This window comes from Cetorhinus maximus, chromosome 4, assembly GCF_964194155.1.
Source record: "Cetorhinus maximus chromosome 4, sCetMax3.hap1.1, whole genome shotgun sequence".
NCBI classification, from domain to species: domain Eukaryota; kingdom Metazoa; phylum Chordata; class Chondrichthyes; order Lamniformes; family Cetorhinidae; genus Cetorhinus; species Cetorhinus maximus.
The window spans coordinates 72,563,861-72,582,248 of NC_135882.1; the positions used below are offsets into that span (position 1 = coordinate 72,563,861).

Below are 18,388 nucleotides of genomic sequence, written 5' to 3' on the forward strand. Positions count from 1 at the left end.
GCTGCATTTGGACGTGGACTGCTTCAGTATCTGAGAAGTGGTATCTGCGAATGGTGCTGAACATTGTACAATCATCAGCAAACATCTCCACTCCTCACCTTATGATGAAAGGAAGGTCATTGATGATGCAACTGAAGATGGTTGGTCCTAGGACACTACCCTGAGGAACTCCTGCAGTGATGCATTGGAACTGAGATGATTGATCTCCAACAACCACAACTATCTTCCTTTCTACTAGGTGTGACACCAACCAGCAGAGTGTTTTTCGCCCTGATTCCCATTGACTCCAGTTTTGCTAGGGCTCCTTAATGACACACTTGGTCAAATGCTGCCTTAATGTCAAGGGCAGCCACTCTCACCTCACCTCTGGAGTTCAGCACTTTTGACCATGTTTGAACCAAGGCTGTAATGAAGTCAGGGGCTGAGTGGCCCTGTCAGGGCCCAAAATGAGCATCAGTGAGCAGGTTATTGCTAAGTAAGTGCCACTTGATAGCACTGTTGATGACACCTTCCATCACTTTACTGATGATGGACTGTAGACTGATGGGGTGATAATTGGCTGGGTTGGATTTGTCCTGCTCTTTGTGGGCAGGACATACCCGGGCAATTTTTCACATGGCCGGGTAGATGCCAGTGTTGTAGCTGTACTGAAACAGCTTGGCTAGGGGCACGGCAAGTTCTGGAGCACAAGTCTTCAGTACTATTACCGGAATATTGTCAGGGCCCATAGCCTTTGCAGCATCCAGTGCCTTCAGCCGTTTCTTGATATCACGTGGAGTGAATCAAATTGGCTGAAGACTGGCATCTGTGATGCTGGGGACCTCTCAGACTCCTGAGATGCTTAGAACCAACATCTTATGGATGTTGGCACTGTGAAGGCCCTGCTACTGACTGTTTCTCCTAACTTCCACTATTTCCTGTGGTGGTCATCTTATTCTGGCCCTCCCCTTAGCACTCTGTACCCCTTTCTCCTGCCAGTAGGGATACAACAGATCCTTGAGTGGCTCTTAAGGTTGTGTGCATCCCATGGATTTAGTGCATATGGTGAAGGTGAGAACCAGGCATTTGCAAAATGAATTGAAATGGCATTCCCTTGTCGATAGTGACCATGGTGCCATTTCAGCATGTGTAATGAGAGTGGGTGTAAGCGGATGAGGTTGGATGATCTGAGGATTGGGGTTATTAGCCATAATGGAAGGGGAAAGTGGGTGGTGAACATGAGAAGGGAGAGAGGATGAGAGTTTTATCAAACTGTTCTGATTGGTGGGGAAGAGTGGTGTGCCTGGTGCAGGATGGACAAGCAGGAGTGGAAGGAGGTGCATTGCAGGAGATGGGTAAAGAAGCATGTATCCTGACCTAATTAGGTTATTAAGCTATTTGCTGCACTGAATTTTTTTTACTCTTTCATGGGATGTGGGTGTCACTGGCAGGGCCAGCATTTGTTGCCCACCCCTAATTGCCTTTGGACTGAGTGACTTGCTAAGCCACTTCAGAGGTCAGTTGCTGTGGGTCTGGAGTCACATATAGGCCAGACCAGATAAGGATGCTAATTTCCTTCTATTAGAATCCATGTTACACTCCTGGTGTTGACTTCCTCAGCCACCTCAATGCACACTCTCTCGGTTATTGCTGCAGATTTTCCCCCCACTTTTGAAAAACAACACACCCCTCTTTGTTCTCACAGGATCCAGCATAACCTCCAGGGATGCACCGATGAACCTGTGGCCATCTTGCCTCACTTTCCAGGCACCCTTCCAATAGTCAATGATTCTTCATTGTTCAAACTTGTCTCCCTGCAAGATGGCCTGAGCCTTTCAATAGTGGATGGGAAATTTCATTATGCAGGTGGGTGGCACACCCGCAGATGCAGCATTCCAATGAGCAACCCACAAGCTTTATTTAAATGATGGCTGGTTGTAAAAATCAGCTAGCCTTGCATGCTTGCACACTGCATTCCTATCTCCGAACTAATATCAGGGCCTTTGGAATCTTTAACTGAATATGAAATAACTAAATATCTACATAAATGGAAAATAAGTGGATGCAGCCATCACAGATTTCTGAATCAAAGATCATGCTTGACAAACATGAAAGTTCTTTGAGAACTTGACAGATAAGGTAGATGGGAAAATGAATTGTATATGATATACGTGGACTTTCCAAAGCCTTTGACAAGGAACCATGTAGTTCAATAGCCATGTAGGCTATTGAAGAAGATTAAAAAGTATGGAGTTGAGGGAGGATAGCCAATTGGGTTAAAAACTGGCTAGAAGGGAGGTAACAAAGTAAGAGTGTGATGACTGTCATTTTAAGATCAGTTCAGCTAAGTAGGGAATCACGTAATTTATTCCTCCGCGCTAGCCACACATTGGTTGAACAAATCACGTGACTCTTACTCAGTTGAACTGATCTTAAAGTGACAGTCATCACAAAGAGCATGGGGAAGTTTTTAAAGAGTAATTGAAAGTGAGTAATGGTGTCCCCATAAGATGCTTCTTTGGATGAAAGCAGCTCTAAACATTTAAGTCTCTCTATTTTTGATATTTTTTCTTAACATGCAGCAACACAATAAATCTGTATCCCCCACCATTTGCCTCAATATCTTCCCATGCCTTGGAGGATTGTGGGCAGTTTAGGCTCCAACAGTAATCTTATACAATTCAATATTATATCTTGACATGTGTTATGCTACTTGCCTTTAAACCTAGTGCTCCATTATCTTTTTTATGGCCTCATCCATTTGAGATGCTGTTTCTAATGTATTGTGAACCTAAACATCCAAATCCCTCTGTGGCATTTTGTGTCCTTGTCAAAAATATTTTCCCCACATTTATACAAAAATGCCATTATTACCACAAGTTCTGCTTTTACATATTAGTATTTTTTTTAAAGGTTTATTGTTTTTAAAACAAAAATTGGCAAGAAGCACCTGGCCCATAAAATGCAGCTCTGGTCACATTCGGAGGCAGACATGGAGCACATGCCATTAGTTTCCCTGCAAAAACAAAGTGGGAGTCTGAAGGAGGAAAATTAATTATGCTTTAATTATTTAGTTTCCAAATTTGTGGTGATTTAATTTTTCCTTTACAACTCGAAGCTCCCTAGTAGTTATTTACCTGTAACTTCTGCCAAAGTATAGGAAATAGTAATATTTGTGAAACATATTTTAGAAACCTTGATTATACAGTAGTTGGTATTACGGAGACCACAACAGGTTTATAATTTCAGAAGTTCCTTTTAAAATAAGGGTTGTAAGTGAATTTTGTTAGTGATAGAAGTATCATTATTCCAGATGTTTGTTTGATGTAATGATCCAGAATTTACTGCAACTGCGATGTTGATGACAGATGCTGGCAACCTTGCCATTTTGTGTGCTAATCTTGCCGTTGGTAACTTGCTCCAAAATTTCCTAATAAACTTTATAACCATAAAGTCACTAACCTGTCAATGGAGGGAGCTGTATGTTCTGTAGTGTGGACGATTACAGTGATCATGACCTGGATGGATTCCATGTTCTACCTTTGAGGTGAGTATGCAGGGACAGGCTTCCTGATTGGTATCACTACAAGCATTGTGAGATATTAGTTATTGTTCCATTTTACCACACTCCACAAACTAATAAAATAAACTTTAATAAAAATCTGGGGAGACGTTGGCGAAGTGGTGATAACATCGGACAAGTAATGCTCTGGTGACATGGGTTCAAATCCCACCATGGCAGCTGGTGGAATATAAATTCAGTCAATAAAGCTGGAATTAAAATAGATAGTCTCGGCAATAGTGACCATGAACCATTGTCAATTGTCGTAAAAGTCCACCTGGTTCACTAATGTACTTGAGACATGTATATGTCCTACATGTGACTTCAGATCCAGGGCAAAGTAGTTGACTCTTAAACGCCCTCTGAAATGGCACTCAGTTGTATCTAGCCACTACTAAGTCTACAAAAAAAGAAAGAAACTGGACAGATCACCCAGCATTGACCTAGGCACTGGAAACAACAATGGCAAACCCAGCCCTGTCGACCCTGCAAAGTCTGCTGTACTAACATCTGGGGGCTTGTGCCAAAGTTGAGAGAGCTGCCCCACAGACTAGTCAAGCAACAGCCTGACATAGTCATACTCACAGAATCATACCTTACAGACAATATCCCAGACATCACCATCTCCTTCCCTGGGTATATCCTGTCCCGCTGACAAGACAGACCCACTAGAGGTGACAGCACAGCGATATACAGTTAGGAGGGAGTTGCCCTGGGAGTTCTCAGACTATAGACTCTGGACCGCATCAGATCAGACATGAGCAAGGAGAGCTCCTGTTGATTACCACCTCCCCCACCCCCCTTCAGCTGATGAATCAGTATCCTTCCATGTTGAACACTACTTGGAGGAAGCACTGAAGATGGCTAGGGCACAGAATGTACTCTGGGTAGTGGAAATCAATGTCCATCACCAAAAGTGGCTCAGTAGCACCACTGCTAATTGAGCTGGCCATGTCCTAAAGATCATAGCTGCTAGACTGGGTCTGTGGCAGGTGGCGAGGGAACCAACAAGAGGGAAAAACCTACTTGAACTCGTCTTCACCAATCTACCTGTTGCAGATTCGTCTGTCCCTGACAGTATTGGGAGGAATGACCACCGTGCAGTCCTTGTGGAGCTGACGTCCTGTTTTCACATTGAGAATACCTCCCATCATGTGTGGCACTACCACTGTGCTAAATGGGATAGATTTCAAACGGATCTAGTAACTCAGGACTGGGCAACCATGACACGCTGTGAGCCATCAGCAGGAGCAGAATAATATACAGCTACAATTGGTAACCTCATGGCCCAATTTATCCCCCACTTTGCCATTACCATCGAGTTGGAGGATCGACCCTGGTTCAATAAAGATTGAAGGAGGGTATGCCAGGAGCATCCCTAAATATGAGGTGTCAGCCTGGTGAAGATACAACAACAGGATTACTTGCATGCCAAACAGTGAAAGCAGCATGCAATTGACAAAAGTTGTGATCCCAAAACCAACAGATCAGATCTAAACTTTGTAGGCCTGCCACATCCAGTCATGAATGGTAGTGGACAATTAAACACGTAACAAGAGGAGGAGGCTCCATAAATATCCCCATCCTCAATGGTGGGTGAGACCCGCACATCCATGCAAAGGACAAGGCTGAAAGATTTGCAACAATCTTCAGCCAGAAGTGCTGAGTAGATGATTCATCTCTGCCTTTTCTTGAGGTCCCCAGCATCACACATGCCAGTCTTCAGGCAATTCCATTCACTCCACGTGACATCAAGAAACAGTTGAAGGCACTGGACACTACAAAGGCTATGGGCCATGACAACATTCCAACAATAGTACTGAAGACCAGTGCTCCAAAACTGCCCACGCCCTTAGCCAAGCTGTTCCAATACAGCTACAACACTGGCATCTACCTGGCATTGTGGAAAATTGCCCAGGTATGTCCTGTCCACAAAAGCAGGACAACACGGCCAATTATCTCTATCAGACTACTGTTGGTCATCAGCAAAGTGATGGAAGGGGTCGTCCACACTCCTATCACGTGGCACTTACTCAGCAATAACCTGCTCCCTGATGCTCAGTTTGGGCTCTGCCAGGGCCAATTAGCTCCTGACCTCATTACAGCCTTAACCCAAATATGTACAGAAGAGCTGAACTCCAGAGGTGAGGTGAGAGTGACTGCCCGTGACATCAAGGCAGCATTTGACCAAGTGTGTCATCAATGAGCCCTCGCAAAGCTGCAATCAATGGGAATCAGTGGGAAAACTCTCCATGGTTGGAGTCATACATAACACCAAGGAAGATAGTAGTGGTTGTTGGAGGTCAGTCAGCTCAGGGTAGTGCCCTGGGCCCAACCATCTTCAACTGCTTCATCAATGACCTACCCTCCATGAAAAGGTCGGAAGTAGGGGTGTTCTCTGATGATTGCACAATGTTCGGCACCATTCTCGACTCCTCAGATACTGAAGCAGTCTATGCCCATATGCAACAAGACTTGGACAACATTCAGGCTTGGCCCGATAAGATGTAAGTATCATTCGTACCACACAAATGCCAGGCAATGACCATCTCCAACGAGAGAGAGAAGCTAACCATCTCCCTTTGACATTCAATGGCATTACCACCATTGGATCTCCCACTATCAACATCCTGGGGTTACCATTGACCAGAAACTGAACTGGGCCATCCATATAAATACTGTGGCTAAAAGAGCAGGTCAGAGGCTGGGAATTCAGTGGAGAATAACTCACTTCCTGACTCCCCAAAGCCTGTTCACCATTTACAAGACACAAGCCAGGAGTGTGCTGGAATACTCTCCATTTGTCTGGATGCCTGCAGCTCCAACAACACTCAAGAAGCTTGACACTATCCAGGACAAAGCAGCCGCCTTGATTGGCACTGCATCCACCTCCTTCAACATTCATTCCCTCCACCACCAACACACACAGTGGTAGCAGTTTGTACCATCTACAAGATGCACTGCAGGAACTCACCAAGGCTCCTTTAACGGCACCTTACAAACCCATGACCTCTACCACCTGGAAGGATCAGGGCAGCAGATTAATGGGAACGCCACCGTCTGCAAGTTCCCCTCCAAGCCACACACCATCTTGACTTGGACTTATATTGCTGTTCCTTTACTGCCGCTGGGTCAAAATCCTGGAACTCCCTTTCTAACACCACTGTAGGTGTACCTACACTACATGGACTGCAGTGGTTCAAGAAGGCAGCACAAGAGCAATTAGGGATGGGCAATAAAAATGCTGTCCTAGCAATTGACGCCACATTTGAGTTAAACGATAAGAAATAAATTAATTAACAATTTAAACTGGTTTAATTAGTTTAAAAAAACTAAAAACAACTACATTGAATTAATTGCATAAAACTTCAATTAATTAGAATACAAAACAAGGATGGATAGAGATGGCAGTACAGGAGGTGTGCCCCCTCTGCAGCATGTGCGAGTTCATAGAGAGCAATGTGATCCCGGGCAACAGTATCTGCAGTAAATGCCTGCAACTTGAACTTTGATTTAGAGTTGTTGAGCTGCAGTCTGACATGCAGAGATTATATTGAAAGAGGAACATATTAGCAAAAGTAAGTGTGCATCCCTTAGAGGCAGAGACCAGATGAAGTGAATAAGAACATACGAATTAGAAACAGGAGTAAACCACTCAACCCCTTAAGCCTGCTCTGCTATTCAATAAGATCATGGCTGATCTGATTGTAACCTCAACCCCACATCCTTGCCTACCCCCGTTAACCTTTCACCCCCTTGTTAATCTATCTAGAATCTATTTAGCTCGGCCTTTAAAATATTCAAAGACTCTGCTTTCACCGCCTTTTAAGGAAGAGAGTTCCAAAGACTCATGACCGTGTGAGGGAAAAAAAAATTCTCCCCATTTCTGTCTTAAATGAGCAACCTCTTATTTTTACACAGTGATCCCTAGTTCTAGATTATCCCACAAGAGGAAACATCCTTCCCACATCCACCCTGTCAAGACTCCTCAGGATCTTATATGTTTCAATCAAGTCGCCTCTTACTCTTCTAAACTCCAGTGGATACAAGCCTAACTTTTTCCCTAAGACAACCCGCCCAATCCAGGTATTAGCCTAGTAAACCTTCTCCGAACTGCTTGTAACGCATTTACATCTTTCCTTAAATAAGGAGACCAGCACTTTACACAATACTCCAGATGTGACCTCACCAGTGCCCTATGCAACTGAAGCATAACCTCCTTATTTTTGTAATCAATTCCTGTCACAATAAATGATAACATTCTATTAGCTTTCTTAATTACTTGCTTTACCTGCATACAAGCCTTTTGTGAATCAAGCACTAGGACACCCAGATGCCTCTGAATCTCAGAGCTCTGGAATCTCTCACCAGTTAGATAATAAGCTTTTTTATTTTTCTTGCCAAAATGGACAATTTCACATTTGCCCAAATCAGACTCCATTTGCCAGATCAAAAACAGAATTACCTGGAAAAACTCAGCAGGTCTGGCAGCATCGGTGGAGAAGAAAAGTACAATTGCCAGATCTTTGCCCACGCACTTAACTTATCCATGTCCCATTGTAGCTTCCTTATGTCCTATTCACAATTTACTTTCCTACCTATCTTTGTGTCATCAAATTTAGCAACAATTCCTTCAGTCCTTTCATCTAAATAATTCATATAAATTGTAAAAAGTTGAGGTCCTAGCACTGATCCCTGTGGCACACCACTCGCCACATCCTGCCAATCAGAAAAAACCCATTTATGCCAACTCTCTGCTTCCTGTTAACTAGCCAACCTTCTATCCATGCCAACATGTTACCCCCTACACCATGAGCTTTTATTTTCTGCAATAACCTTTAATGTTGCACTTTATCAAATGCCTTCTGGAAATCTAAGTATGGTACATCCACCGGTTCTTTTTTATCTACAGAACATGTGACTCCTTCAAAGAATTCTAATAAATGGGTTAAGCATGATTTCCTTTTTACAAATCATGTTGACTCTGTCTGATTGCCTTGAATTTTTTTAAGTGCCTTGCTATAACATCTTTAATAATAGTTTTTAACATTTTCCCTATGACAGATATTAGGCAAACTGGCCTGTAGTTTCCTGCTTTCTGTCTCCCTCCCTTTTTGAATAAAGGAGTTACATTTGCTATTTTCCAATCTAATGGAATCTTCCACGAATCTAGGGAATTTTGGAAAATTAAAACCAATGCATCAACTATCTCCCCAGCCACTTCTTTCAAGACCCTAGGATGAAGTCCATCATTTGTTAGCTCGCAGCCCAAACAATTTGCTCAATACCACTTCCCTAGTGATTGCAATTTCCCCAAGTTCCTCCCTCTCTTCTATTTCCTGATATAGAACTATTTCTGGGATGTTACTTGTATCCTGTATAGTGAAGAACGAAGCAAAATACCTGTTTAATTCATCTGCCATCTCCCTGCTTTCCATTTTCAATTCCTCAGATGGGCTTTCTATAGGACCAACGCTCACTTTGTTACTATGCTTGTTAGTATAATAGGCGATAAGGAAAAGGTAGAGATGTTAAATGAATATTTTGTATCTGTATTCACTATCGGAGGCACAAAGGACATACTGGAAATTGAGAGGAACTTCAACTTCAGCATTAATAAGGAAAAGGTACTGGAGAAATGCCAGCAAATCCCCTGGTGCTGATGGCCTGTATTCTAGGGTTTTGAAAGATTTGGCTGCATAGATATTGGCTGCATTGATTTTGAGTGTTCAGAATTCCCTAGACTCTGGAACAGGCCCATGTTCCAACATGGGTTGGAAGGTAGCAAATTGTAATCCTACTGTTACATTGCTTGTAGTTATAAGCCAGTTAACCTGACATCAGTAGTAGGGAAAATGCTAGAATCTATTATTAGGGACCTAATAACAGGGCATTTAGAAAATCAAAATGGCCTGAATCTTCTAAGGACTGGCAATTACCTTTGGGTTTTCAGTCCACTCTTACTGCTCTTCACCAGGTGGAGCTCTGCATTTCTAGCTGGGACTTCTGATCCCGGCTTCTCCAGAAATGTGGAGCGTACGGTCCCTTGAAGAGCTTCATCGTACTGCTGGAGTATCAGGGGAAGTTGAGCCATTACGCCTTTTTATGGCACTAGCTGCCATATTCTGCTAAGTAGGAAATGTCTCAAAGCTTCTTTGAAAAGCTATGGAGGGAATCTAAGTGTGTAAGGGGATAGTGGGGGTAAGGTAAGTGTGTATGGTGGTAAGCTAAGTAGGTAGGGTGGAGAAGGGCGCTGGGTGCGTTAGTGTATACAGGGTCAGGGTAGGTGAGGTAAGGGGGGTAGGATGGCAGTTGGGTGGCTGGCAGGGTAGCAGACGGGTAGGGTGGTGGGTGGTAGTAGGGTAGCGTGCTGGTTGCAGGTGGCAGGTTAGCAGGTGGATAGGATGGCATCCTCCCTGATGAGGGCAGAAGTCCCACGCTGACCCAGTTAAGGCTGCCCCCAGCATAATATTGCTGTGAGGCAGCCAGATTTCTGGTTGGCGAGGTGCCGACTGACTTTTAGGTGGGGGGTGCAGGTGATTCATTCCCCCCCAACACCCTCGTAAAATCTACCTGCATGACTATCATCTACATGAAGCCATGGAGAGAACCAGGAAAGCTGAGATCAAGTGAAATGCAGACAAATGCATTGTGAAGGTGGCTGAATACCAGTTCTTCAGAATGATGTACAACCTGATGGAGTCAAGCCAAGTCCTGAGACAAGAAAGAGCTGAGAAATGTCCTTAGCTTCACATGAGTTCTTTCATACTTCACATGTCAGAACACAGGAAACCTATGAGACCTGATAAGAGAAGATGCTGAATACAAGTGGTCAGTCACATGAGAGGAGTTTCAACAAGCTCAAAGAAGCAGTATGCAAGGAGATAAATCTGTCATACTATAAATACCTGTCACTCTGCAAGTAGATGCTTCTATAAAAGGAAAGAGGGAAAACCAATAGCATTCGCTTCCAAAGTTCTAACCTTAGCTGAGACCAGATATGCCATTATAGAGAGATTTTGGCAGTTTTGTATGGAGGTGAGAAATTCCATACCTCTCTCTGTGGGAGAAAGTTCATTGTGTAGGGTGATCATCATCCACTGGAGCAGATCTACAAGAAAAATCTGTGTGGAGCACCAGCAAGACGGTGGAGGTTACTCTTAAGGCTTCAGAGTTACGATTTCACTTTGAAATATAAGCCAGGAAGAGAAATGCTGCTAGCAGATACCTCATATTGGTTGTTGCCACATGAGAAACACAAGATAAAAGATTAGATGTCACGATCCATCACATAGTGAACGTAACACCACTCAAACTGCCCGAAACATTCTTTGATGAGACTAGCAAAGAAAAAGAGTTCCAGATGCTCTCCCTGTAAGTGATCCAGGGATGGCCTAATCAGATACAACAAACAAAGCCAGCAACCTGGAAGTACTCTGGTTTGTCAGAGGTGACTTCTCACTGGAAGATGGTGCCCTGCTGGCTGGATTCAGAATCATTGTACTTAAAATGATGCAGAGAGAGCTTCTTCAGAAAATACTGGCCACATGGAAATGGAGAAGTGTTAAACTCAGTCAGTTCAGCTGTGTACCAGATAGGCATCTACAAAGACATTGAAAGAATGGTATCTACATGCAGTATATGCCAGAATTTAGAAATACACAGCAGATAGAGGAGATGATGGCTACTGATGTATCATCCAGCCTATGGGATACTGTGGAGCTGATTTGTTCACACACAATCAAGAATGGTATCATATAGTAGCAGCCTATTACTCAAAGTTCTCAGAAGGGCAAAAGATTTGAGAGCTATAACAATCACCACAGCGATACAAATTCTGTTTGCTGAGTCAGAGATTCCTGGTGGAAGCAGAGTCTTTGATTATTTTTAAGGCCGAGGCGGATAGATTCTTGGTAAGCAAGGGAGCTAACCAAGCATCCCTGATAGGTTATTGGGGATGGGGGGATGCGGATTTGAGGTTACTATCAGATCAGCCATGATCTTATTGAATGGTGAAACAGGCTTGAGGGGCCGAATGGCTTACTCCTGCTCCATGTTCGTATGTTCATAATATGTGATAATGGAACTCAATTCATTTCCAGGGAATTTAAGGAATTTGCTGAACAGTATGAGTTCAACATCATAGCCTCATCACCACATTACTCAAGGCGATAAAGTTTCATACAAAGACATATTCAGACAATCAAGAGGACCCTCATAAAGTGCCAAGAGACAAAGGAAGACCCAAACCTTGCCTTATTGTCACTCCGAGCCACATCTAAGGCTGACATGAAATTGCTTGCAGAGTTACTGAATGGCAGAAAGTACTAGACAACTTTGCCGAGCAAGAGACATCCTCCAAATGATCAGGAGGAAATAAGACAACAACTTAATGATACACAGGCAGAAGGAAATCAACATTTCAACAAGCATGCCATATCCTTGCCTGAGTGGTTGAGAGGACAAACTGTGCATATATAGGGAAACATGAAACCCAACAAAAGTTATTGGTTGAAGGGTTCTCAAAATTCCCACATTTTTTCATATCATCAACAAGGATATGACTTTTGGACTTTTATGGCAGAGGACCCAACTGCTGAGTTAAGTGTTGAACCCTGCAGACAGGAGGTTAGGCCCATGAAGGCCTGGGACTGGACATGCCTGGGCTTGAGTGCAGTGTGGATTGTTGCCTGGAACCAGACAACGAGAGGAGACAGAATATGCATTCTTCCCTTTAAAACAATCAACCCAGAGAAAGACTTCATCTTACACGAAACTAAAGCCCATCAAAATCTTGCATAAATAATCGCTACTAACTACTAAGGCAGGAAGGCAGCAATCAATGCAATTATGCGAACCTATCAATACTCCACATATACAATGGCTTTCAGTTCAAGACTAGTTACGGGGACAGGAAGACAATGATAAACATCACGCGAGCCTCCCTACATGGTGAATTTGAGACCTTAAGCGAGACTGTAACCGGTAAGCAGATGAGAAGAAACAAAATCTATTTTAAATCTACACCAGGATTGGAAATGAAAAGGTCATCAACATCATTAACAAGTGACAGAACATCAGCAGCATGAAGCACAACTCTTACAACACCAGAAGCAACCCACACAATCTCACTAGTACAGTGTGCTAACTCGGCACAGAGCGATGAATACCAAATCCATGAGATGAGGGCATAACATTTGATCACCTGAATAATACCGTGAATAATATTTTTTAAGTAAAGCAAACAAGCTATATAAAAGAGTTTTCAGCTTGGAATTACATGTTTAATTATAAAAGTTAATGATTGAAAGGTTATGTTGATATAAAAGCCATTGTATTTTTTAAAGAAGAGGGCTATTATATTGTTATATTATTCAAAACATATTTAGGAACTACATTGTCATGCATAGGTATACATGTATATCCAGAGCCTCATCACTCATTACTGCACTCCAGTCAGTGTACCAAAGAACAATGTGTTGTTCTGCAGCCTGTGGTGAGACCTGGAAAAATACTCTTGATCCAGTATGTATCTAAAAGTGTGATTATTTCAAACTTCTGGCAATCACAAGACATGACATTAAGTCAATTCATTTCAAGTCTAAATACACGTTTAATAACATGATACGTGTAAATTACTGCCAGTCAGCTTCTTAACTGAAAAATATGTCTTTAAGTATGGATTCTCATTCATTCAGTTTTTAACTGGAGATTTTAAAATGGGAAATTCAATTTTTTAAATTACTTTTCCTTCAGGTCACTCTTTCTCTCTCTGCCCCTGCCTTAATCCAGTCTTCTATTTTTTTTTCCTTTCGTGCCTGATTTGACAATAAATTCACCCATTTTAACTTGCACTTCCTTCTCTGTTTTTGGGCTGTTAATTTCACAATCATTCAATCTGGTCAAGGAGATACGCAATTACTTGTCCTGTTCACTCAGGCCCGAGATGTCCAGTTTCCCTTATGCGATGTTATCAGCTTGCACTTTTAGCAACTTGCTGTGCAAAAATTGAAAAACATAAACATGCAAGGTGAAGTCTAACCAAATGCCCTGCCTCTGTAAATTCTTGCCAACTGATTTATCTGTAAACATGAATGAAATATTAGAACCAATGATTGTTGCAGATTATTTCAACTTCTAGAACAGCACATGTGCCATTGTCATCATCCATAACCATGTGATATCAATTACAAATAAAAACAGAAAATTCTGAAAATACTCAGATAGTCAGGCAGCATCTCTGGAGAGAGTTAAAGTTTCAAGTCTTTGATCAGAACAATAAGTTTTCAGTTATTTCTGATTTCCAGCATCTGCGGTATTTTGTTCTTAAATTAATTACAATTTTTTTTGCTTTTATCATAATCAGCCCTTTCAGCTCTTTAACATATATCTTCTTTGCAGTGATAGAGAATGGCGCAAGTTAAAGTTCAGACTGCAGTCAACCTATCTGGATCTACCCTGGGAGCCACAGTACAGTCAACGTCGGTTGCTAGTGCAGGTCCTCTGGCTCTGCAGTCTTCTGTGAATGGGCCAGTCCCAGCCTCAACTACCAGCTGTGTCAGTCCTGCAGCTGGGCTTGTGGATTCTACTGCTTCTATTAATAACTCACCAGGTAATTTTTTTTCCAATTTGCATGCTCTCTTGAATCTGAGATTTATGATGCTGTCATCTGACCATTTGATACAAAATGATTTGTGATGGTAATGGAAAATGAAGTGTGTTTGACCAGTTTGAATAATCACTTACTGTATTTACAGTGTGTAAGAGCTAGTATAATTTATAAAGCAAATTGAAGAATATTTTATTTTACAGAATAGCCATGGTCCACCAATGGTGTTAAATTTAGAATTTGTAATGTTTGCTGGGCATTCAAGTAAAGTATATACAGCAGCACGTGTTCAGGAGTTGAAGGTCTGCAATTCAGTTGGAGAAAATGAGGTCTGCACCTTTAATAATTTATGATATAACCCCTTTAACTTCCTCCCCTTAGTGTACACCGACTTTGTTTTTGAAATTTATTTTATAGCACTGTAATGTATTACCAATGCTCTGGAGAGCTACGGAGTTTCGTCAGCTATACAATTCCACTGACATTTTCTAGTTCTGATTACCATGGAGTTAGAGTTATAAAATTAATAAGAGTTTGCATATGAAATAATCATTTCAACCAAGGGGAATTAATTTTCTCTGGTGAAAGTGAAAGTCACTGTAGTCCCAGAGGACCATAGACTGTTCTGTCATCAGAGAGAGATGACTGGCGGTGAGTTTAACCTGAGGGCCACCACACCTCAGGCAAGGGGCGAGGTTGAGAAAGTGAGGCCTTCGTGGATGACCTTTGCCGGACTGGGAATTGAACCCGCGCTGTTTGCGTCACTCTGCGCCACAAACCATCCGTCCAGCCAACTGAGCTAACCAAACCCCTTTTCTCTGGTATTATATTAGCATGTGTAAAATTCCTTAGTGTTTTATCATAGTCATTAATCTGAGAGCTCTGTTGATTTAGTTCACTTATGATCAGCTGCCTTGAAAATGCCGACATCTGTTTTATTCTTGTATAGAATATTGAGGTTTTAAAATAATTTTTAAAATTCTATAACAAACTTCCTTTGTTGAATCTAGTTAAGGTACAGAGTCTACTATTGTTATAGCACGGTTGATGGTAAATGCTGAGCTGCCCAAACCCCAGAGGGAAACTTGAAAGAGCTGCCAAAATGGTTTTTGCGATTTGTATTGTATGAGGGGAGGTTCTGAAATCAGGAAATGATGCCCTGACTATTTGTGATGATTTTATAGTAAAGTAGACATTTATTAAAAGAATAAAGGGAAAAAACACAATTACACTTAAACACATGGCTTTACACAGTAAACAGTACTTTAAAGCAGTTCCACAAGATTGTAACTTAACTTCCTTCAGAGCTTACCTCCCCTTTCCTGTTGAGCAACTATCCTTATAGATTTTCAAAATCTATAGAATACCAGTACTTTTACCACACAGTGCCTTGTTTCCTTGAGGTGTCCTCTGAGACTGACAGCAACTGGATCTTCAGGTTTTGCCTTGTTCACGCTATCTTCTTGAAGTTCTGAGCAGCTACCCAACTGTCTTCTGGGCGGTCTGACCAGCTATCCTCACCTAGGCATCAGTATTTCCTTAAATGCATTCCTTCCCTTTGATCTCTCTATTGTCTCAACCAGACTCTTCAGAAACGCTTTCTTCCCAGAATTCATTAAAGTCATTTTGTTACCTTAGCTCTTAGTCTTGTCAAAACAAACTTACCCTATCTTTATCTTACTTATGCCTTTTACAACTTGCATATATCTGCCTTTGAACTAAAACAACTCAAATCAAAACTACTCCTGTTATTGTTTAATGTAGAACTCTGACTGAAATTCCTCTTGGTTCATTAACATATCAAAACCACTTCTTACTGTTGGTTTTAGACTCATGCAGTCACTCTAGCTCTTACTCCAATTACCCCAACTGCCTGTCTTCCAGTACAGAAGTAAAATGACAGTGATAGTAACAGAAGAAAAATATGACAATTTCTTGTTTTCTTGACACTATGTTCAAACTTAAAAAGCAGGCAAGTCATATATATCTCCTGTGCAATATTTGTTGAAGGTGGTTTTAAAAAAGTATTTTAAGTGATGCTTGTATTGTACAAGGCTTTCTAATTGGTAGACTGGCTCTATTCGGAAATGTTTATAAAAGAAAATAATGAACACTATAAATTTAATAAAATGTCAATAATGAATGTTGGTTTGCACAGTATATTTGTCAATGAATTTGTCAATGAGAGAATGTGGATTTGTACTCTCCCTTCACCACCACCCTCTCCATGTTCCCCCACCCCCACTCCCTACCCTGTCACAAGACAGATTCTTACAGGATAGTCTCAGATAAAAGCTCTTTGGATTATTTGATTTCATCCTTCCAGGGTGACAACCCATTTCAGTTTGCTTTTCAATGTTCACCTGAACAAGAAGTTTGCATGCCTTAGGACATGCAACACTTCTGAAAATGAAACTCCTTAATACTGAATTAGAGTGCTAGTCTAAGGTTTGGACTCAAATATTGATGTTGGGCTTGAACCCACAAATTTCTCATACAGCACTGCTGCCAACTAGGCCAACATTTTTGGGAGAAAAAGGCATTGGTGGTTCAGAGGAGATTTTAGCTGCTTTCTTACAGAGAAGGAAGTTAAAGCCGCTTTTGTGTTTAGTGTCACTGAATTCCCCAAGTACTGAGTTTAGAAAAACGGATATTTCTGATGGCCAGTCTTAGCGAATCCCATTGGTTTTATATTTGGCTTGTACTTGTATATTGTCTAATACTTGTGCTGGAGAATTCAGCGGTGATAGCATGAATTTTGTGCAATAAAAAAACACCTTAAATCTTTCCTGGGCCAGTTGTATACTAGCTAATGGCTTCATTGGGAGAACTGGCTGGGATGAAATAATGAGTATGATTGTGTAAGAGAACTGAATTAACATGCACAGTTGAAGAGGCAGGAAGTTTCCTTCATCATGGAAAGTTTGACAAGAGAAGATTTAAAAAAAGACAGTATTCCACAATAAAAACAGAAAATACTGGAAATATTCAGCTGTTCTGGCAGCATTTGTGGAGAAAGGATGGTAGGATTAATGTTTCAAGCTAATGGCCTTTTGACAGATTTGGGAGATGTCATGTATAAGTGTGCATAAACATTCAGGATAAAAAGTTCTGATTTTCACCTTTCCCCATACTATAATGCGCTGAACTGATATTTGTTTGTAACATGGTTGGTTGACTGCCACGTTTGAAACTTGCCCCATAATACTCCCAGGTAAAACTGGGATGTTATATACAGTCTTCATTTGAAATTACCTACTTTTATTGTGCCTCAAACCATTAGGTTTGCTCCACTCCACCATTTACTTTACCCTAAAGTGGTTGTTCATGCCACTTCACTGGGAGCTTAAGATATACAGTTCCTATTGCAAAAGGAGAGGGCCAGATTTTCATGTCAGAATTGGGAGGCAAAACTAGCTTTTGTGATCCCACCTCCATTGCCAGGCTGCTGGAGAACAGGATTTTCCTGGTGGAAAGCCTCACTTTGTGCCAGAGAGGGGTCTGTTGTCTCAATCGGCAGACTCAAAGTGAGAAGGGTCTGCCTCGGCCACCATTTTTTTCCCCAAGAGTTCCGATCATTCAGCTCAGCAGGCCTAGCAACCTGGATAATGATGGCAAGGAACAGCAACAGCAAGGAACAGTATGCACGTCAAAGGATTTCTGAACGACCATAGAGAAAGAAACTGCCAACTGATGAGCAAATTCCTTAAGAATTTTTCTACTGATCTGATCTGGGCTGCATACTTTCAGTGGATTCACTTGCTTGAATAGTTTCTCTCCATCCCATTTGTTAATAGTAACACAAGATTCTTCTAGTTCACAAAGTGAAGCCTGATGCAGAATCACATGTTCCTTATATTCACCATTTTCAAACTGGCTAAGAAATCCGTTCAGTTAATTTATAATGTAACAAGGATTAAATGTTGACAAAAAAGGGGTCATTTCTCTTTTCATTGAGAAGCCTGACATTTTATGCATGCACTTCCATGCACACCTGGGATCATTTGTCTGAAATTTCCTTTCTCACCTTTATTTTTAGTTCATTTAGTGGAGAAGTATGGGGGGAGGCGATGGCGTAGTGGCGTTGTTGCTGGTAGTGGTATTGTCGCTGGGCTAGTAATCCAGAGACCCAGGGTAATACTCTGGGGACCCAGGTTTGAATCCCGCCACGGCAGATGGTGGAATTTGAATTCAATAAAATTCTGGATTAAAAGTCCAGTGATGACCATGAAACCATT

General features: G+C 41.7%; 1 protein-coding gene across 4 annotated transcripts in view; it reads left to right on the top strand.

Annotated features, from left to right (window-relative positions):
• stau2 (staufen double-stranded RNA binding protein 2) overlaps positions 1–18,388 on the top strand; it is a 500,403-nt gene that overhangs the window by 21,449 nt on the left and 460,566 nt on the right. For all 4 annotated transcript variants that reach the window (XM_078540321.1, XM_078540322.1, XM_078540323.1 and 1 more), the window contains exon 2: positions 13,943–14,153. In XM_078540321.1, the coding sequence (XP_078396447.1) occupies positions 13,952–14,153 (202 nt within the window). In that variant the 5' untranslated portion in view covers positions 13,943–13,951. The remainder of the gene's footprint in view (positions 1–13,942; positions 14,154–18,388) is intronic.